The sequence below is a fragment of the Trichoderma atroviride genome, chromosome 4, assembly GCF_020647795.1.
Source record: "Trichoderma atroviride chromosome 4, complete sequence".
In the NCBI taxonomy this organism is placed as follows: Eukaryota; Fungi; Ascomycota; class Sordariomycetes; order Hypocreales; family Hypocreaceae; genus Trichoderma; species Trichoderma atroviride.
The window spans coordinates 3426165-3447438 of record NC_089403.1 but is presented as its reverse complement, the minus strand read 5'-3'; the positions used below and the strand labels follow the sequence as shown (position 1 = coordinate 3447438).

Below are 21274 nucleotides of genomic sequence, written 5' to 3'. Positions count from 1 at the left end.
ATTGGAAATCTTTGCTTATTGTGTTTTATAGCCGAATTGTTCTTCTCTTTGACGAATGATGACTATATTTGTTTGAACTGAGTTTGGTCTGATACCTGGCGATGCTTGAAAGTCGCAGTAGCACGAGATGGGACGCGGCTGTTGCTGTCGGAAAGAAGTCGGATAAGGGACGCTCTGGGGACTAAAAGGGCGGTAGGGCTGGGATCAAACAGCACAGCACAGCACGGGGACTATACTGTACGAGCATTTTCGATATATACTCTTCGATATATACTCTGTTTAAGAGTGATGAGTAAACAGAGTTGGCATTAATTGTCCAACGCGCAAGAGAATAAAAGACTGGAATACTTTTGGATAAGATCTTAGCCGGCAGTGCACGCAGAAGTGCGGCAACGATAGCCGGCGGCCCGGGTCAATCTTCCGGAGGCTTCAGACTTGAGACCCGACCGAAAACCCCGGTTAACATGATAATTTCAGAGTAGAGCGAGCAGTTTGAGGTGCCTATTACTATCGGCATGTAGGTGCAGAGGAAAAAGACTCAATTGAATTAAGGGTATTTATACAGTGAATGTGTAGTTGGACCTTGGAAGTTCTTTTGGCATGAATGAACTTGTATGTGCCCGTCCGGGATACTCCGGGTCCATTGCCGACAGCAACTGCCAGCGGCGGATACGGGCGGGGGACCCAGGGTGGCGCTGCGGGGAGGAAAAAGGGCATCGATGGTGAATTGGTAAGATGTTAGTGAGAGATGACTTGGTTCATTGTCGCCGTGATTTAATTTCTTCAGTGTTCTTTGACTCTTGCTTTGATTTTCTTTCTTGTTTTCAGTTCACCTCTTTTCTTTTTTATTTATTTTTATTCTACGTATACCAGTAGTAATTGCTACCAATTGTATAAGCGTCTGGTGCTTCCTTGGCACATCTTATTCTCTTATATACCAGGGCCATTTACACACATTCATCTACTTCAACTTGGTATAAAACACACACGCACACTTACACAGCCCATCATGTCCAAAGGGCTCTCCGCCATCCTCACAAAGGCGCCCTCCGACGTCGTCATCCTCTCCTCGCTCCGCACGCCGGTAACTCGCTCCTACAAGGGCGGCCTCAAGGATGCCTACCCCGAGGAGCTGCTCTCCGTTGTGCTCAAGGCCACGCGCGAGGCCATCCCCGAGATGGACCCGGCCGTAGTCGAGGACGTGGGCGTGGGCGTCGTGCTGTCCGAGCTGGGCGGCTCCAAGGCGGCGCGCATGGCGCTCAACCACGCAGGATACCCAAACTCGACGAGCCTCTTCACGGCGAACCGCGCCTGCGCGTCGTCGCTGCAGAGCATCTCGCTGGTGGCGGCGCAGATCCGCACGGGCATCATGGCCGCGGGCATCGGCGCCGGCATGGAGAGCATGACGAGGAACTACGGCAGCCGCGCCGTGCCGGTCGACGTGTGGCCCGAGCTGCGGGAGTCGCCGGAGAGGCACGTCCGGGACTGCGTCATGCCGATGGGCCTCACGTCGGAGAACGTGGCCGGGCGGTACGGCGTGGGGCGCGAGATTCAGGACCAGGTGGCGGCGGCGTCGCACGAGCGGGCGGCGCGCGCGAGAGATGGCGGCCGGTTTGATTCGCAGATTGTGCCGGTGACGACGCGCTTCCAGGAGGTAAACAAGCAGGGCCGGCCGGTGGGCGAGCAGAAGACGATTACGGTGACGCGCGACGACGGCATCCGCGACGGCGTGACGGCCGAGTCGTTGGCCCGGCTGAAACCCGCGTTCACGCCGGATGGGAAGTCGACGGCGGGCAACTCGAGCCAGATCTCGGACGGCGCGGCGGCCACGCTGCTGATGAAGCGCAGCACCGCCACGGAGCTGGGCCTCGGGGCGCACATCATGGGCAAGTTTGTCGGGGCGACGACCGTTGGCTGCGACCCGGACGAGATGGGCGTGGGCCCCGCGATTGCCGTCCCGAAGCTGCTCAACGGCCTGGGCCTGAAGACGGAGGACGTGGACCGGTGGGAGCTCAACGAGGCGTTTGCGAGCCAGTTTGTCTACTGCCTGCGCAAGCTGGGGCTGATGGAGGCGTGGGAACGAGGGCGGGTGAATCCGGACGGCGGGGCGATTGCGCTGGGCCATCCGCTGGGGGCGACGGGGGGCGAGGATGACGAGCACGCTGATGCATGGGCTGCGGAGGGATGGGGGCGAGGTTGGGGTTGTGAGCATGTGTATTGGGACGGGCATGGGCATGGCTGGGTTGTTTGTGCGCGAGTGAGGGGTGTTGAACTTGATGTAAGAGAAAGGGGGGGGATGAAATGATTTGTTTGATGAGTTATAGATGGCATTATAGAATGTATTTGTTACTATTTCGTAAACTATGTTGATAGCATCTGTTGCTGTAGACTTTCTTCTCACTTGACTCCTTTTCTGTCTCGTTGACTCATAAGTACCAGCTCCCCTGAACCCTCATATTTCGGATATATCCTTCTCGGTTGGTGCCATTGCACTTGCAGCCATACGCCGAAATCCACAGACAAGTCCCGTCGTCGGATCTCGCTCTATGCCTTGCCCCTTGACCACGCCCTTTCTGCCCGCATCTGCGAGCTTCAGCAGCCCAACCCTCACTCTCATGTAATCGCCAAAGAACTCATGAGCCCGAGTGTCCATTCCTCGGGTGATGCCATGACCCAGCGTAACGCCCCAGGCAACACCACCAACGCGAATCGCGTGCGCATCCGGTCTCCCGTCAGGTTGTAACAGAATCGAGTAGATGAAGCCCGTATACAGCACCGGCGCATCAAACATGTTGGCCGGGAAATCCCAGCTCTTGCCGTCCATGGAAAGGGGATGCCAGGGCGTGACGAGCAGCGAGCCAATCCGGTAGAGCGTCTCGCTTGATACTTTCGTCTTGAGAACCAGGTGCACCTTTCGAGGACCAAGAGGCGTGCGGACTCGAGAGCCGCGTTTCAGCTTCCGCATCTCTGTGATTCGGCCGGATGCGAGTTCCACTAGGGTCGAGCCAGCGAAGCACACTCCAGAGGCGTTGCGGTATCGAGCCATGGACGAGGGCGCGGCGGTCAAGGATCGAGCTTGGCGACCTCCGTTGTGGCGTAGAACGACTCTGGACGGCGGTGGCGCGGGGATGCTGTCAAAGGCATTGTCTAGACGATCGCGGCAGGCTGTGAATAGGGGGCTCTGAGAGCCGAATTGAAGGGGCGCCGAGTCCTTGAAAGAGTTGCAGATTTGTCGAGTTAGAGCGTTGACGTAGGATGGGAGGAAATGGCGGCCCCATTTGACGAAGAACTCTGGCGTGGAGATGGCGAGGCTGATTTGCCCTCTGGGCAGGTCGCCGCTGAGATCCTCCATGAGCGACTTATTCAGTCCGTCGGCGAGATGTCGGCTGGGTAGAGTCGCGATAAGTTGTGCCAGCTCTAGTCGCTTCGCTGCTATTTTGGCCGATTCAGTGAATGCCCGGTATTCTCCATCCGATCCAAGGAGGAATAGCGAAGAGATGAAGTTGCAGACGAGGGCTCGGGATTCGTGATAGACTGCTTCATCGGCGGAGAGAGCTGCCGCCGTGCCAGTTGTACTGTCACCGAGGCGGGCTGAGCTCAAGGTGGTGATGGACTTGTCAGCTTCTTCAAAAGTAAGAGTGGCTTCAATGGCATAGTCTGAAATCTGCTTCTCATGTGCAATGCCCTCGAGACGAAGCCAGAGGTCGCGTGACTGTCCATACTGGATATTTCCCAGGGGAATGGTCAGTTGCATCTGTCCATTGCCGGCACTGACAGCTGCTTGCTTGTCAACAGAATCACCCAGCATCTGCTCAATCTCCAAGTTGGATGGATATCTTAGTTCCAGCGAAGCCTTGGTTGCAAAAGTCGCCTGCAAGTTGGCCACGGCGTGGACAAAGACGGTTCCAATCATGCCTGCGTCTGGAATGAAAGCATAGTTGCCACCGCTGAACTCGGCAATGGACTTGAGCAGTCCAGATTTAAGGCTGTATCCGAATCCAAATGTGTGAATCGTAGCGGGCAGCGGATCCATGGATCGCATCTTTGGGATGTAGCCCTGGGCAGGGCACATGTGGTTCGGCTCGCCGTCTGTCAGGACCATGATGGCCGGCACCCGAGCGCTGTCCTCCTCGTTCTTGAACAGTTTTATTCCATCGAGCATGCCATGCCATAGATTGGTTGATCCCATTGGCTTCAAGGCTCTGATTCTTTTGCGTGCCTGTTCCTTGTTGCCATCCGTCATGGGCTCCAGGGCTTGAATGATTCTGGACTCGGACTCGAATGTCACTATGCCAAGGCGGTCTCTCTCATCCATGCTTTCGATGATTGTAAAGGCCGCGTGTTTGGTCAGATCCAAGACTGAAAGCCCCGTGTCCTCGCCTTCGCCGGGCACCGGAGCAGACGAGCACATGCTGCCGGAAATGTCGATGACGAGCACCACATCACAAGCTACATGGCTGATTGGCTTTGGCGGTACCTTGGGAGGTTGAATCTTGACAACAAGAGCGTCTCTGGAGACAATGTGATGAAGTTGTAGATCAATTGGGCCGGGCTGAGCATCATAGGGGGGAGGATCTATCGAGGCGTCTGTATCTGGACTGGGGTGTCCACGGATGGGCAGTTGTTGCTGCTGGGCGCGGACAATGGGCATAGGCGCCCGAGTCTGCTTGTTGAGATTGGTCATTGCTCTGAGTGAAGTCCTGATGCCCCTGAATATTGATGCTAGTGAAAATGGCATGGGAGAGATTTTTTGATTATTTCTTGATACATCGTGTTAACTGAGGTCCCCAGCTGCCGTACTTATGCAGAGAGAAAACGCCCGCTTGAAGCCATAAGCCAGCTCTCCCCCCGAAGTGGATGTTCTCCAGAAGGCGGAGGGCACAGAGTGGAGGCATTGGCGGCTACCTGCGCTAGAATACGGTCTACTCACCTCAGTCACCTGTCCCGGCCTGGTAAAGTTTCATTGATCAGGTCTGCCAGCAGCCGGACAAGAAAGTGTCAGCGGCATTGAATGGTGGCGGCCAAACTATTGAACTCGCTCACGATGGATACAGGCACCAGAGATACTGCCCCTGTTTCAAGGCATTGCCGACGGGGGTTTATCGTGTAAGAACCAGGAGGGAGCCGTGTGCCAAGAGAGGAAGAAGAAGAATAGAAGGTAGGGGTAGCTTTTTAGGAAAGAGGCCATCGGGTTGATCTCCAGTCAGCGGCTGATCGGGGCAGCCTAAGAGTGGCGCTGTTTTGTCCGAGTGTTGGCTTGAATGTGCTTTGAGGCGAGTCTCGCCTTGTAGCATCCGCTAGCTATATCGTCGGATGCTGAACGAGGCATAGTTCAGGCGGCTATGAATGACAATTCCTTCTTATACAAATGCCATTCAGCCGACTACATGTGCTGGCTGAACAGCAGATGGACAAAGATTGGATGCCCAGGTAAGACGTCGGCAGCAAGATCGCAGGTCTGCCTGCAAAGATGCCTTGGGAGACACAGCCCCAGCCACTGAGAGCTAGGGAAACGCCTAATAAGCGGCAGCCGCATGCAACTAGACGCTGCCACGAGGCCCTGTAAATAGCGGGGGATCTCGTTTTACATCAGGGGGATCTTGTTATGCTGATGCCTAACCTAGGGTAACCTGGAAGATGGAAATCGACTGCCAACGCTCATTGCTTTTGTGCATTTGATGACATGTAATTGACCTCCTTATTTACACATTCTAGCAGTACGTTTGGTTGGCCGCTGCACATTGTGCTCTCTGTCAAACCTGGACAGGGCCGCTGTTCTTATTGCCCCACAAAGAACATTGGGGTTCAACTGATCTTAATTACATCCTTAATAGTGGACCAACAGACGAAACAAACAGATACTGTATGCGTGCTATGTATCATCATGACTACTGGCGGCTAATACAACGAGAAATCTCATTACCACAGCTCTACTCACTGAACCCTGGAAAGAACAAGCTTTCCCGTTTCACATCATTAAATTAGGTACTTTTGATTGCTATCAAATCCTTAACGTCTAATTGTCTAGCTGTGTTTTCAACCTCGTCCCCTCAAGGTATGGCTTGCTGACTCCTGAAAAATCGCTAAACTTCTTCTTATTAAAAATGTTACCAAAGGATTCTGCTAGGCGCATGCAAAAACTGTCATTTCAATCATCACTCCTTTTCCTCCCCCTTCTACCTCTTGTTATAGTTGACGAATTTGCTCTAGAAGAATCAAGTTAGCACTCAATGTAAACACTGTAAAAAGGGGGTAAGATGGCAGAGGAAAATACGCACTCCCAAGAAGAGGATAATGATGTTGCTGCCAACAAAGCAGAGGAAGATACCCAAATCTCTCCAGCGGTGGTCAAAGCTCAAACCCAGCGGGTTGTAAAACTCATCGCCAACGCCGTACTCGCAGTATTCGCAGTTTTGGGTAGAGTTGGAGACCAGGTAGCCGGGAGCTCCTCTCTCGAAAAAGGGCTGCATGTATTCACCGCAAGTCGTGCCGTTGGGTGCGGTGAATCGGTTCAGCTCGCTGCTCTTGCAAACGACCTTGAGACCGTGCAGGGCAGTGGTGACACAAGCACCGATGAGACGAGTGAATGGGTCGAGCTGGTAGAGCCAAACGCGCCAGCCTTCGGGCATCTGAGAGGGTGGGATGGTAACACCACAGAAGAGCGCAAAGAGGATTGTGATGAAAGGATCGAACTGGGTAGAGACACGAGGGGAAGGCGTCAGTGCGGATAGACCCTGGCCGAGCGTGACGGAGAAGAGCTCAGTGATGAGAACCATGAAGAACTGGAAGCCGGCGCGCGAAGGGGTCGTTTGGAAGCCAGGCATAAAGTACAGGGGCAAGTAGAAGCACACGGCACACAGCACCGAGTAAGGCATCTCGGCGAGGATGATGGCCGCAACGAATGAGGTGGTGGAGTACATCTTGGACGAGGATTCGCGGAAGAAAAGGGCACGCTTGATGGCGTACATGATTTCGACCTGGGACATGATGATGGCGGGCAGGACGGTGATCTGGAACATGACGAAAACCTTGTATTGCAGCGAAGCCTTGGAGTCGTCCAGGTTGAGATACGTGAGACCAGTGATCAGAGCGACGGCAATGTGAGCGAACAAGCGGGTGAAGAGGTAGTTTGGCGATCGCCAGAAAGAGCGGAACATGCGGCGAACAACAATCTTCATCTGGTGGTAAAGAGGAGAGGCGTATTCCTTCTCGAGCTTGTGGCCGGCCTGGTTGCTGGCGGAGATGCGCTCTCGCTTCAGTTCGATGATGGCATCCTTGGTATGAGCAAACTCGGGGCTATCCTCCCAGATATCGGCCCAGTCGCGGTCGCCAACACGGGGCATACTACCAGCACCAATGGCCTCCAGCATATACTCGGCAACGTTGTCGGTCGGGGCGGCTTCAGCGCCGTAGCGCTTCAGATAGGCACGCAGAATAGCAGCATCCTTTCCAATATCGCCAAAGTACACGGTGCGTCCTCCTCGCTGCAGCAAAAGTAGCCTGTCAAAGTTCTGGAATAGCGCGGCGTTGGGCTGGTGAATTGTGCAGAGAATTGCCTGGCCAGCGGCGGCCAGCTTCTTCAAGAAGCGAACAATGTTGAAAGCGCTCTGGCTGTCCAAGCCGGAAGTAGGCTCATCCAAGAACAAGAGGAGTTCGGGTTTGGCAGCAAGTTCGACTCCGATGGTAACACGCTTGCGTTGTTCGACGGTCAATCCAGCCTCGGGCGATCCAATGATGCAGTCGGCAATGTTTTCCATTTCCAGCAGGGAGATGATCTCTTCCACATAGGCATGTCTCTCAGGAATGGGGGTTTCGTAGGGCTGGCGCAGTTCCGCAGAGAATCGCAGAGCCTCACGGACTGTCTGGGTAGGCTCGTGGACGTCAAGCTGCTCAGCATAGGAAGTAGATCGCTGGAACTGTTTGCCGGGCTTGGCACCATCAACCAGGACATCTCCGTAAATGACACCGATATTCTTGCGAGCAGCCAAGACGTCGAGAAGAGTAGTTTTACCAGCACCAGAAGCACCCATAAGCGCGGTCAGCTCGCCAGGCTTAACGTAACCGAAGACGTTGTTAAGGAGTCGTCGAGTACCGCCGGGAACGGGGACATCGTAGTTGAGCTCCTCCCAAGTCAAAACGCTTTCAGAGTTCATGGTCAGATCAGAGCCTTCCTCATTAGACTTGTCCTTTCGCCTGGCATCACGCTTCTCGGTCAAGGTCGCATTCAACGCGTCCAGCTCCTTGGTAGGCTTTGCGTAAACCTTGAATGAGCTTCCTCCCATGTCGAACTTGATGATTTCACCAAGCAGCACGTTCAAGAAGAGAAAGAAGACAATCAAAGCCATGACAATACCCCAGTTGCGCCACAAATCACCGGGAAGGTACTGGAATCCACTGGAGATGTAGTCTCGGCCCCGAACAAAGGTCGTGCCGGAAGTAGAACCGGGAAGAGTACAGACTTGATGATTGATGTCGTCGTATCCAGGGCCTGAGGGAATAAGCGATTCGGCAGTGCAAGTAAGATCGATTCTTTTGAATTCATTCTCCATCAGAGAGCTGAATGCGAGACCCAAAACGTTGATCCAGTAAATCCATCGAAGCCAGACTTTTTCAGACTGGTACTGAATGAGATAGCCAGAAGTCGTGATGAAGAGCGTAATGATGACAACGGCAAACTTGATGGCGTAATCAAAGTCTGGACTGATGCAGCCAAGAATTCTGAAAAAGAGCGTCATCGCAATGTTACCGGAGAGGATCATCAGATAGAAGGTGAAGAATGCACCTGCATCTCGAACCAGACCCGTCATAAAGTATACAATGATGGAAAAGATCAAGATCTGAGAAGCGGCAAACGCTTGATCAACAAAGATCTGGGCAATCCAAAGAGCCGAAGGTCTGTGAAAGGCGTATGCCTTGTGCTTATTCACAATCGCGCGTCCCGTCATAACTCCAGCAAGTTCTGAAAAGGCCTGGAATGCGTTGAACAAGAGTGCCACGAACAAGAGACCACCTTTGCTGAAGGCACTGGCGGAAGTTTGACCAAGATTAAGATAGAGGGTACCGAGAACAATGGCGACCAAGATACTACGAGCCCAGCCAACAGTAAGATTGAAACGATCCTGAAGCTTGAGAATAAACTGTCGCTTCATGATGGACCAGACCTGAATGTGGAAACCAACTTGGTAGGGGCTTCGCTTCGATGTACCACGCTTGCCCTCCTTAAAGGCAACCAAGAAATCGTCGTGCTGTTGTTTTTCTTGCTCGAGGTTCGCCTTGTATTCGGCGATTTCGGTTTCAATCATCTTTTGGTAGGGAGACGCCTTGAACGAGGCCAAGAGAGAGTCGGGGCTGTGAGGAGCATTTTCGGGAGATCGACCGGGCTGATATTCGCGTTCGAACTCGTCGGTGCAGCCAGTCACGTAGTCGGGTGTCGTTTGTCGGGGCTGAGGCAGAAAGCCGAGGCCTTCAAAGTAGGCACGAGCATCCTTTGCGGGTCCAAAGTAGACTTGACGTCCCTCGTCAATGACCATGACCTTGTCGAACAAGTTGTAAATATTCTCGGAAGCTTGGTACAGGGAGACAAATGTACAGGTCTTGTAGAGGTCGGTTTGGATTCGCAGACTCTTGGTAAAGTCGAGTGCGGTACTGGCATCGAGACCGCGGGTGCTGTTGTCCCAAGAGAGGATACAAGCATTCGTGATCATCATCTCGGCGATGGAGACACGCTTTCGCTCACCACCAGAGACACCTCGGACGAAGGCATCGCCGACAATGGTCTTTCTGGTATGCTCGATGTTGAACATTTTGAGGAGCAAGGAAATGACGTGTTCCTTGAACTCGGTCTTGGTCATGCTTCCTGGTCGCTTAGCTGGCATCTTGACGTCCAAAGCGAATCCCAACGTTTGCTCAACAGTCAGCGTGGGGTGATGGATATCCTCTTCAGCGTTGTAGACAGTCTCGCCACGGTATCGGTCAAACTCCTGTGCTGTCCATGGGCCGTAAAAGACATCTCCTTGAACGCCAGTATATCCGTATCGCTGATTGGCAATTGTCTTGAGGAAGGTCGTGCAACCTGATCCAGGCTTTCCCAAAACCAAGATCATCTCTCCGGGTTTGCACACGCCCTGGAAGCCATCGAGCAGCGTGGCCTCTGTGAATGTTGGGCCGAGGCCTACCATACTCAATGCCGGAGTGATGACGTTGAAGAAGTCGACGACAGCATCGGGGAAGGTCTTGACAAAGTTGGTAAAGCCACCAATGCCCCTGACTGTGAGGCCATCCCAGCAGGTTCCAATATGCTTCGATCGGATCCCAGCTTGTGCGCTAGCATCAACGTCACCTCTCATGGCAGCCTCCAGGTCGAAGAGAGAGACATCGTCATCGTCATTTTCCGCAGTGACCGTGGCTCCCTTTTCAGGATCGGATGACGACTGATGTTTATTCTTGCGGCTGGCTCGAGAAACACCGGTAAACTCTCGCTGCAGAATAGCAAACTGAGCTTCGGCCTGCTCAACAGAGACTCCCGTTTGCACTCTGGCAAGTTCGTTGGATGAGCGCTGGCCCTCAACTCGAGTCTCAACAGAATTAGAATCCAGCTGTTCGCTGAGCTCCTTTGTTGTTTCTGAGTTTGCCGTACTGGGCAGTTTCTCCCCGTCAGGGAGCTTCTCCCCCCGACATGTTGATCGACTTGGTGAAGTGTTGTATCGTTGGATAATGTATGATGTGATGGATGTTGTTATCGAGTTGCTGAAGGGTGACTGATCAGGATACCTCGAGGGTCCTTGCGTCGCCAAAAACGAATAGCAAATGAAGATGCAGCGAAGAAGAAAACTTGAAAAATGCCAAAAGATTTTGATAGCGAATATTAATTAAGGTGTTGATGGCAAGTGAATGCAATTATGGCTTCAATCCGTTTGTATATGCCGAATCGAGCAAGCGGTGGGTCAAAGCGGTGTGATTCTACCAGACGAATCTGCCAGCCAGATAAACAAAGAATTAGACTAGTATGAAGAAGATATAAAACAGCCCCAACCGCAGAAACCTCTACTGACAACCAAAGCTGGTTATCAAGTAATGGCCAGAATCACCGGCTGAGCAAAACCAGGCGGCCCAGAGCTTTGTATTCGTTTTCTCTCCCACGGCTAGAAGACAAAAAGGAAAAGAAAAAAATCGGGCCGGCGGAGCAACCAAAGGGGCTGTTAGCCTGCCAAGGTGTGCTGGGGCCTGATAACGACATACAAACTCGCCTCACAGCTGGCATTACAAAGTTCTTCTCGGCATCTCTCCAGCCAGCAGATCCACCGGCAGGGCGGTTGGCAGCAGCCCAAGTTTGGCCAGCACAGCTCAGCCGCCAAAAGTCCGAGCGCGAGGGGAGAGGGCCGGAGCTACAGCTGCCCACAATGTAAAGCCCGGCGTTGAAGCATCCACTGAGACGCACAAATTGGGGGTTGCCGGGGACGGTGGAGCCACAGGAGAGCTACGAATAATACGCCGTACTTGCCTAGATAAAGTAGGCATGGGAAGTGGCAGGCCGAAGATCCATATGAGGACCCAGTAACATTGAAGGTATGTGCTATAAACTTTGAATGTGACTGACAAAGGCTGACACAAACGGGCAGATTCCCTGCTTCAGGCCCCCCCTGACTTATGGAACCGGTCTCTGGACGCCTACAAACAAAGTACATGTACACTCTGAGCGGCACTTTGGGCGGGACATCTTATAAATACACGTAGCAAGGCCACTTTCCGAAGCGGAAATACGGAATTAGAGTCGCCAGATGCAGTTTCCCATTTCCCATCACGGGCAGGTATTGGTGTTGGCATTGGATCCAGTCCAACCAAAGTTTGCGTTTGCAAAGGGCAATTTGCTGACTGCCTGCCAGAAAACCAGTTTGTTCCCGTGCTGTCGCCGCATTGGCTCTGCTTGCAGTGACACCTTGGCCGTCGATGAGACGCTCCAAGTGCTACCAAAACTCAAAGACGTGGTACCGAAAACGGCTGCAAGCCTGTAGGGATTGATGGCACAGCTGGTGGCGCTGCGACATGGTCAGAAACCGTGGGGCGTTTAGCGCTGGGGCGACTCAGCAGCTCCGACTATTTGCCGGCATCAGCTGGGGCAGAGTTTTCAAGTCGATGCTGCTACAGCGCATCAGATCTGTGGTGGAACGAGTACGATGCGGTCTAATACGCCCCGGATGTGTTCAACACGCACTCGGAACTCCGTGAGAAAAGCGGTGCTCGATTGACCCGTTGCTACACTCAAAGTACAGTACACTCCAGGCCAGGCAGAAGAAGCGTTTTCACATACGCCGCCGGTGCAAATTGGAATCAATCCATTTGTCAAGCCCAGCCCCCAATGCCATGCAGGGGCCAAGACGAGATATCCACAGCCCTCTCTGGTTACAAAGCAACCGCATCCTACATGTATCTACTTATCTTCGCTGTTGCATACCTGACTTGTCACAGAATTAACCCACTTTGATCTCCGAGGACCGCATTACCTCTTGGACGCGAAGTAAGCCAAGATTTACACGTATACCTTAGATGTATACCTACTTTTCGCAACAGGACCACTTACCACTTGCAGACACGCGCAGAACTAGCAGTTAGCACGGATCGCAAACTCTATGCTACAGTAACTTGCTCAGTTGTCCGGCGTGGAGAGCGGCGCTCGGCGCTCGATGCTCGCTGTTTGCTCTTTTCTCTCCCTTCCTAGTTGGATTAGTATACATTAGTATACCGGGAATTGAGGCGGGCCGCGGGCTACCCCATTTCGGTCAATCTCCTTGCTCTGCTTCGTTGGTGTTGATGGTGGTTAAAAACCGTTAGTAATGCCTAGCAAAACTTCACGAGAAGGCTGAGACATTCCTTCAGCTGTTCCACGTGCGCTGCAACGTAATCTATTGTAGCATTTGATATCAATGCTTGGCTCGTTCAGCCCGCTGGGTAATCCTTGGCACATGTTGTTCCATTATTCTACTGTAGCACTCGTATTCCGCATCTTACTTGTACAAAAGTATTCTAATCCAATCCACCCGGTCATGCTTGAATATTTCGGTCTCCTCCGATGGATGTGCTACTGTAGGCTCAAGACCCATCGACTACTGACAGCGCGCGGCACCCCGCCGAGCCTTTGCCGATCTTGGTGAAATCTTTGAAAATATCAAGTGAGAGAGGCAAATGACCTTTTTTTTCCCTTTGCCCATGTGGGGTTACAATTGTGAGATGCCGTTTACTGCCGCCTCTGCCCTGCATAAAGGATTCAGATCAGCCCGAGAAAAGACTGCTATTAACGTTCTTTTCAACAAACGTGCTCGCTCGGGAGAAATCCCCAGCCTGCTATTACCGTAAAAGCGTGGAGAAGTTATCAAAGCTAGGCTTGACTCTGATTAGCTGGCACTCCACCAGCCATTGGATCAGGAGTATCCGAACTTGTTCGCCGGATGACTCCTCCCCTAGCACCAAACTAAATACTTGGGTTTACCCGCCATGGAGGGAGCTTCCGGCGTACAGTAGCGTCGCCTTTCGCCAATAGCAGTGTTGAAACCATCATACGAGGATCGCCAACTCCCTTTTGCTATTTTGGAGGGAGGTAGGACATTGACTACTTGGTACAATACCACCATCGGACCTCCTTCACTTGTGAATACCTAACTCTCTGACATCAAGATTCCAAATGTCACCAGCAAGGGGAATTTATTCACAATATCCATGACGTGCATGTATCTCCAGAAAGAGACGATCCAAACCTACTTTCGATCAGAGCAAGCTGTGACTCAAAGGGGGAATGAAGACAACCAGTAACATCTCGGCGCATACAAGAGCACGCATATGGGGCGGCATCTACCAATATGGGTACAGAGTACCGACATGTGCTTTGCACATGAAAACTCCGCCATCTAACTCCTAATTCCGACAGCCAACGAAGTACTGAGGGCGCGCCCAACCTCTGCCGTTACATTGGCCTTATCAGCTCCAGCCCAGCACAATCATGCAAGGAGTACTGTAGTAGAGCGTAGCCTCAATGCTTGGTACCGACGGCTAATCTTTGGCATCTGCACGGAATACTTGAAACGCTACATAGGTATGTGCCATCTACTAGTAGTACAAGTAGTTTACACGTTGGCAAAACACACATTGCCTACAAGTATCGAGTAATTAGTCTCTCGCCAAAGGACCTATCCTGACTCAAAGACTTACTAGGCGATGCAATGGGCTTTCCGTCTCGTGTGTAAGTACGGTACAAAGACGGAAATACAAAAGTCAAAAAAAAAAAACCAATATCAACACCACCAAACCCCAACAGCTACAAGCATTACAGAATATAGGTAGCATACTAATATTACTACTGTAATATTTCAATTTTACGTATTTTCATTTTTAACCATATGATTATGCAAGGTGTCTCGTAAAATTAAGAGGCAAAAAGGCAGAAGAGGCGCGCCAAGTGCAAACTGACAACACAGCCTCGCACAGACATGCGTCGGTGGTACCATTTCACATTTGTCATATCTATACCCTCATCCATCGCTTGATCATCCTGACCATCCTGACAACATCTGTTTGCTCTGTAATCAAATCCTCAAACTCCGCCGTTTGCTCCAGCCCAGTGGATCAGATATTCCGCAAATACGGAGACGATGGTTGCATCGTCGCTCATCGTTACTGCAGCCTGAGACCCCATGTACAAGTAATTGCCAAATTGCCATGATAAACATGCTAGCCGGCACAACATGTGTTCAAAGTTTGGTCTGCTCTTCCGTACTCATCAGGCTGAAGGAATGGTAAATGTTATTGGGCATTACTACTGGTGCTTTACCCCTATGCTGGTTGCTTTATTAGGTATATACATGGTATGACACTTCGACCTGCCGTCTCAGGAAGAGTAAATGCTTAGTTTCTACGCCTTATTGCGATAACTATAGCAACACAGTCTCCTTTATCCTGTAATAGGTTGGGCTACATATCGCGGAATGGGTCTTGTAGCCCATAGTGGCATCAATCCCACGTTTTGGCGTCTTTGATCTGACCGATACTCTGTCGTAAATACATGCTCAATCGTAAGACTCTGCAGTTATATCAAGTCGATCTTCGCATGGTTCATGGGAAATTCCTGACAGCCCAGAAACCTTTGTAATGGCATTTACCGATTTGCAAACACGAGTCCTATACAAGGACAGTTGGAGTGAAACCCCCCTAATGAGAGCGGAAAGACCCAAAGAGCAAATATCCCACTAGCGGCATGTCGAGTCGTGTCTCTGGAAGTAGCATCGGCATAATGCAATGCGCCAAGACGCTAGATGCTGCTCCCATTCCTCTACTGCAGTTTCTCGTAGAGATACAGTTCCACAGATTGCGTCTCTGCGCCAAGGACGGGCAGTGGCAAAGTCTGTCTATGTAGCTCAGTCCATCCCTCTTGCGATAACAGGTCAAACAAGGCCTCTTCCGAAGCGTGCCGCGGCTTTGTGGCCAAGAAGACTTTTGTTGAAAGTAACTGCTCGCCGGATGACGCCTCACCGGATGACGAGGACGAAGCGGCCGCATGTGCCATGTTAGATGTGTGCAGCGCAGATAACGTTTCAACCAGCGCGGGAAGCATATCCACGTTGTACGTGCAGTCACTAAGCATGACGAGATCCCAGCGGTGGTTTTGTGTCTCGAAATCAAACTCCCCCTTTCGACCTTGTTCCCAATCAAGGTTCTCGTATAGAAGCTTCACGGGAGGGCTGCTGCTAGACTTTGCTCTTCGGGCCTGGAGGAGCCGGGACATGTTGGACCTGGTCCGACTCTCTGCTTCCTCCAAATCTGTCATGAGGATTGTGCATCTGCGACTGGGGGGCGGCCGCATCCTTGGTATTACAGCACTCAAGCCTCCCCCCAGGATTCCAACGCCGCATCCCAGCTCTAAAACGTTTATAGGTTTTGGGCCAGCGAAAAGCTTCTTCAAAGACTTTAGGCCAGAAGGTTCGGTATCCGTTGGCATTGGCAATATCCATGACTCGGCAATTGCGCAGAATGCAATTACTCCTGCATCCCAAATATGCCTGGCAATGCTCTCGCCAATCTCCTCTTCAAGCTCGACGTAATCCTCCTGCTCAGAAGTTCCGGGTAAATATAGCCTCCTTGTAGAAACTTCAACCTCAGCTTCAGCGTGGCCCAATGTAATCCAGACCGGCATTATTTGTCCAGCTGGCTCTTCTTCCTCCGAAACAGCTGTAGTAGCAAGTATGTCGGATACGCTACGCGCAGAAAAGTTCTCTGTGCTGATGCATATAGAGACTTTGCTCTTGGAATTTGATGGCAGTTGCATCAATCTAGAGATGTCAACTGAAGGTTTTGCAACGCGCATTCCAGATCGCCATTGTAATTTTCCTGTCCTCAAAGAGAGATCAACTAAATCTTTCTTTTTAGAATCTGAATCACTTGGTATTTCGGCATGGATGGTCAGATTGATTGGCTCGTCTGGATATAAAAATGAGTCTCCTAGGTCGGTAGTTATTGTAAAGACCAGATCCAGCATGTGCTTCTTCCCGGAGCGAGACTGAGTTGGTGATTTAAGAAGCCGTATGTAATGCATTATTGCAGTTTTTTTTAACTTTGGCTAAAGACTTCAAGCATCGACAATTGAGTTGAAGTTGAGCATTCATCAGTCTTGGTGTTTTCGATTGAATTTTGCTGATGGCTTAGTCATCACAGTATACATGTACCTGTACGAATGTACAAACAGATTTCAATACAACAATTTACTGCTGCTTTGTCAAATGCCATCTGCTAAATCAGGATCATTGTGTTTAGAACAAGCCATCTTACCTATTTAGTAGATTGACTGTTACTCAATCAAAGTCACTTTGTATTATTTTCCCACTTAATTAGACTTCGATACGTCTTCATACCTAAAGCTCCTGGTGACCGCTAAGAATGATCGCCCCTCTTCTACATGGCAACTTCGTGTTTTTTTAAAAAAAAATTCCTTTTGAGGTCTAAAGTAAGAGTAGAAGAACAGGCACGTTGAATATTTCGAGCAAACATAGTCAAGACTAGGACATTGATTTTTAGAGTGGCAGCTAAACTACGAGCTTACCTTATCCAGACCCCGCTGCCAACACATCGATGGCAAACGTGTAGCCATTGGGCTTCAAAGACATATTACTACACCGCTTGTACTGCTATATAGGCACCTATTATCTCAAATAACATTCATCGCTCTGTTCTTTCACCAATATTCTTCATACATAGTTCCTACCATAAACGCCATGGATGTCCATATTCTATGCACAATTTGCGGCTCATCAGATGCACGGCGTTGCACTCAATGCCGCTCCGCCGCATATTGCTCTGTTGAATGCCAACAGACTGACTGGCGAGCACATCAACTCTTATGCAGAAAATTCAAGGAAGCCTCGGCTGATGGATTTGCGGCTCGTCCGTCACCTAAACACTACCTTACCACATACTTTCCAATGAGCAAAAATAAACCAAGGCTTGTGTGGGTCGACTCGAAGACAGATGAATGCCAGAAAGACTATCTACATCCCAATCTGACCAGCTTCTCCATGTTCCGGGATCCAAGGGATATATTGGGCGTGGATTGCATTGTGTTCGCGGAAATAGGCTTCGCGGGAGAAAGGAGAATGCGGATACCGTCAACATATGGTATCTGGATCCGGGGTTTCCTATCGACAGTCTCACTACTAACCAGACGGTACACGGTACGGTACCGACCCTCATTGGGGACACGTGGGGAGACACAATCTTTAAAGGGCCTATGGCGGTCGTTTCTAAAGAAGGCAATGCTTCTGACCCGCGGCGTATGAAAGATGTAACGCTAACGGCGTACCGAGATGCCGTTGACTATCTGGGCTACTATGTTGAAACTGAGGGTAGCATGATAGACGGGCGCGGCGCAAACACGACACTTGCACAGAATGTTATAACGAAAGATAGGGCGGGCAAGACGACAGGATGGCGGATCAACTGCAGGCATGATCAAGTGACGCTGGGACTGGGCGATATGTTATCGGTTGCGGTTCCGCGGGCTCATCTACTTTTCCGACTCGAAGGCGATGACCCGCTAGATATACCTGCTATGCTGGGATTTGACTGGGTGGCTAAAGCATACAACCGCAGCGGAAAAGATGATGCAGGGCTTGAGAATGAGATGGCGCGACTCCTTCTGCTCCGGGCTGAGGTGAGTAACGGAAGGTGGGTGGGCGTGCGTAGCTGGCTAAACGACCCAGCTATTGGAAGTATTCTACTGGTGGCAAAGTCAGGAAATAGGGAGATAGAGGACGGCGTGGTGAGGGGTATTTGCGAACTGATCCAGGACGTTGTTGTTCCTCTTATGGCGGAAGAGCGGGCATCGCGGCCAGGAAGCAGGAAGGAGATTGTTGACGCGGTTAGGGAAGAGGGGGAGAGGAGGTCCTTGTTCAATGCAAGAGGAGCTGAAGAATTAAGTTGGAGATAAGTGGCTCGGCCATAGTAATAGCATTCTACTTTCAAGGCGGATTGCAAGCCCTACACCACGGAATAAATGCTAAGTAGGCTGGACATGGCATTGAACCACATCTTAATACACGTAGGCTACAACCATCACGCTAGAATTGGTTTCTTCACAAAGCTGTAAGTAAATCCTGAACATAGGCGCTTATTTGTGTGCAGGCAACGATTTGCTCTCTTCAAGCAAATAATAGAGTAGAATTACACGAGAACGTCAAACTTGATGTAAATAGTCTAGCTAATAATTGAGTATCGGTGCTTCAGTTGTGTTCCTGAAGTGTGAAACTAGCGATTCTTCTTCTATATATGTACTCAACTAACACCATCATGGGCTGCATAAAAGGCTTTGGCTTGTCTTATGTTTCATTGTATAGAGTATTGATGCAAAGACTAAGATATTTGAGCACATTTACATTCCTGAGATAATTATATCCACTGCAGTCGTAGTTACCGGAAAACTTTGCTATGCGTATATACGGAGAAAGGCCTGCTTCAGCCAACGTGAATTTTTGCTTTGATATATCGTTTTATCAGCTATCAGATAGATAAATTGCACTGCCGTGTAGAATAAATACAATGCAAAGTTGGACCGTTTGCGTACTCTCGTAGGAGTTTTTGCGGTATGTTGGCAGGTGATGATTAGAGGGGATACTGATTGTGAGATGTAGAGAACATGGTCGCTGACTTGGTACTGAATTCCATTTAAGATGTACATTTTGTTTTTGTTAATAGATAGGTGTGCAGCTTCACTGACTTGTCTTGATAGATTGTTCTTCTATCAGTCGTAAACAATCTCCGAATCGCCTAGATTGTGTAGTGAAATTTTGCAACGGCGTGATCAAAAGTACCTTGTTTCGTAATACGAGTGGTAGCTGTAGAGGCTCTCATTAAAGATATCTATTGGCGCTCTTCTTGCTCAACGTAACGCTTAATTTATGTGTCAGATTGATAGTCGATGATAGGTGTCAGAGTGTCACACCGAATGAGGCTTCAGATGCGATTAAAAGGGGGGGAAATGGTGCGCAATTACGGAACAGTAAACACATAAGCTAAATATGGTTGAGGATGTTATTCTCAACATAAAACAACTTAGCCATGTGCACTACGATATATATTATGAGGCTACTCTTCACTTTATAACATATGTCAATATGGGTCGTGACGCGCCTGTTCTCCTAGAACATCCCATATGATGTGGCGTTGATTAAAGCACAGCGAATCAACCCACATGGAATCATCGTGCTCTTCCTACAGAATATCTGATCAAGTTTAATTTTTCCATCTTTGGCAATAGCTGCTTTCAAAAGAATGAATATGTACATGGTCTTGCCAGCCACATCGCCGAGTTTACAGCGCGAGGCCCTGTTCTCTCTTCTTTATCTTACATGCTTGAATATAGAAAATCACATACTTGGCGACTGTGTAGCGCTATCCAATGTTGAACACGTTATAAAGATGGCATATAGATCGGTACGCAATCCTTTCGAACAGCGTGCTCGCCATCGCCGCCATATGTCAAATCTTCACTGCCGAGAGGTGCATGAAACTCTCCAAAATCTTACCTACTCTCAAGATAAATTTAGCAACATACAAAGCCACCAATCAGTTAATGAGGCTAGAAGCCATAGCGAGATGAAACTTGCCAGAGCTCCCAATGAACAATGCACTGAGTCACACTTACACCACCAATAGACGCACAGATGACATTGGATATCAAACTAACTCAACTTTCCTCCGTATCCTATCAACAAGAGATACCACGCCATCAAGTGAATTGCGCCTACTGACGCTATATGCTCACCTTGTTTGACGAGTAGAGCCCAAGGCTGACTGTCTGCAACCCAACAGTGAGCCTTCCCATCCTTCCTGAGGCAACACTCAAGGCAAAAAACATCAATCACTCGACCAAATAGGGCATGTCTGATCAACATCACAGCGTCACTCCAATTAGATGCCTGAAAACATCTTTAACATCAGCCCAGTGCGAAGGAAACGATTCTCCAGTTTGTCCGCCATTCATCCCAACCACCTCCCTCCCATGGAAAAAAAGACGAAACATTGCCACAATTTCCATCCACCATTACACCCCCCCTCCCATCACATCACATCACGTCCTCGTGCCGGAAAGCTTCCCCTAGCACAGAAATGCGTTCATCTGAACCAATAGCTTCATCATCGACTCGCCGTCTACAGCATAAGCTCCTACAACTATATGAAATGATTGGATCATACAATAGATAAAAAAAAAACGCATGCGCGCAAATCCTTCTCCACGTCCACGCGCTCACGGTGACTCTTCTTTTGCCTTCTTGATCGCCTCGTAACGCAAACCCTCTCACGCGTCTCTACGATATATAGAATGACTATATCCTAGCATGTGAAAGGCACGTGAACATCTCAACGCGCGAGTTCGCATCAACGGGAAAAAAAAAAAAGATAGAAATGGCTTATACGTGAGCGCGCTGGCGCCTAGTCGACTTACACGCGATCCTATTCGCTCGTCGACCACCCTCCCTTTTCCTTGGCCGCTTGCTATTCGCTGGATTTCTGAAACCCCCGGTGGTTGGCTGTTGCCTAGCCTCGTTCACGATTCACGCTTCACGCTTTCTTTCCATCTTGACTTTTTCTTTTTTCGCCTCACAACACGAGGTAATCAATTCTACTGGGTTTAAAAAAGTTCGCGTTAAAAAGTTCCAACGCGCGTCACTTTTTTGCCTGCCAATCGTCCTCTTGTTTCCCACAAAAATTTCTCGCCCCTTACAGGTTTTGGCGCTCTATT

General features: G+C 50.2%; 5 protein-coding genes across 5 annotated transcripts; 2 read left to right on the top strand and 3 right to left on the bottom strand.

The window, feature by feature from the left end:
• Nucleotides 1-1009: 1009 nt before the first annotated feature.
• On the top strand, nucleotides 1010-2305 carry TrAtP1_008485 (uncharacterized protein; the record flags this gene model as incomplete). The annotated part of the gene is made up of 1 exon (XM_014086790.2): nucleotides 1010-2305. One exon carries the CDS (start codon nucleotides 1010-1012, stop codon nucleotides 2303-2305), a length of 1296 nt encoding a protein of 431 aa, XP_013942265.2.
• Nucleotides 2306-2324: 19 nt separating this feature from the next.
• Nucleotides 2325-5457, bottom strand: TrAtP1_008484 (uncharacterized protein). The gene is made up of 2 exons (XM_014086789.2): nucleotides 4931-5457; nucleotides 2325-4760 (listed from the first exon to the last, which is right to left on the bottom strand). Exon 2 carries the CDS (start codon nucleotides 4736-4738, stop codon nucleotides 2453-2455), a length of 2286 nt encoding a protein of 761 aa, XP_013942264.2. The 5' UTR covers nucleotides 4739-4760; nucleotides 4931-5457; the 3' UTR covers nucleotides 2325-2452.
• Nucleotides 5458-5630: 173 nt separating this feature from the next.
• TrAtP1_008483 (uncharacterized protein) lies at nucleotides 5631-12838 on the bottom strand. Its single transcript, XM_066113921.1, has 3 exons — nucleotides 12578-12838; nucleotides 6279-12502; nucleotides 5631-6206 (listed from the first exon to the last, which is right to left on the bottom strand). The coding sequence occupies exons 2-3, from the start codon at nucleotides 10344-10346 to the stop codon at nucleotides 6177-6179; spliced, it is 4098 nt and encodes a 1365-aa protein (XP_065970011.1). The 5' UTR covers nucleotides 10347-12502; nucleotides 12578-12838; the 3' UTR covers nucleotides 5631-6176.
• Nucleotides 12839-14486: 1648 nt separating this feature from the next.
• Nucleotides 14487-16628, bottom strand: TrAtP1_008482 (uncharacterized protein). Its single transcript, XM_014086787.2, has one exon. It carries the CDS (start codon nucleotides 16574-16576, stop codon nucleotides 15317-15319), a length of 1260 nt encoding a protein of 419 aa, XP_013942262.2. The 5' UTR covers nucleotides 16577-16628; the 3' UTR covers nucleotides 14487-15316.
• Nucleotides 16629-17509: 881 nt separating this feature from the next.
• TrAtP1_008481 (uncharacterized protein) lies at nucleotides 17510-18463 on the top strand (the record flags this gene model as incomplete). The annotated part of the gene is made up of 1 exon (XM_014086786.2): nucleotides 17510-18463. The coding sequence occupies one exon, from the start codon at nucleotides 17510-17512 to the stop codon at nucleotides 18461-18463; it is 954 nt and encodes a 317-aa protein (XP_013942261.2).
• Between the last annotated feature and the right edge of the window lie 2811 nt (nucleotides 18464-21274).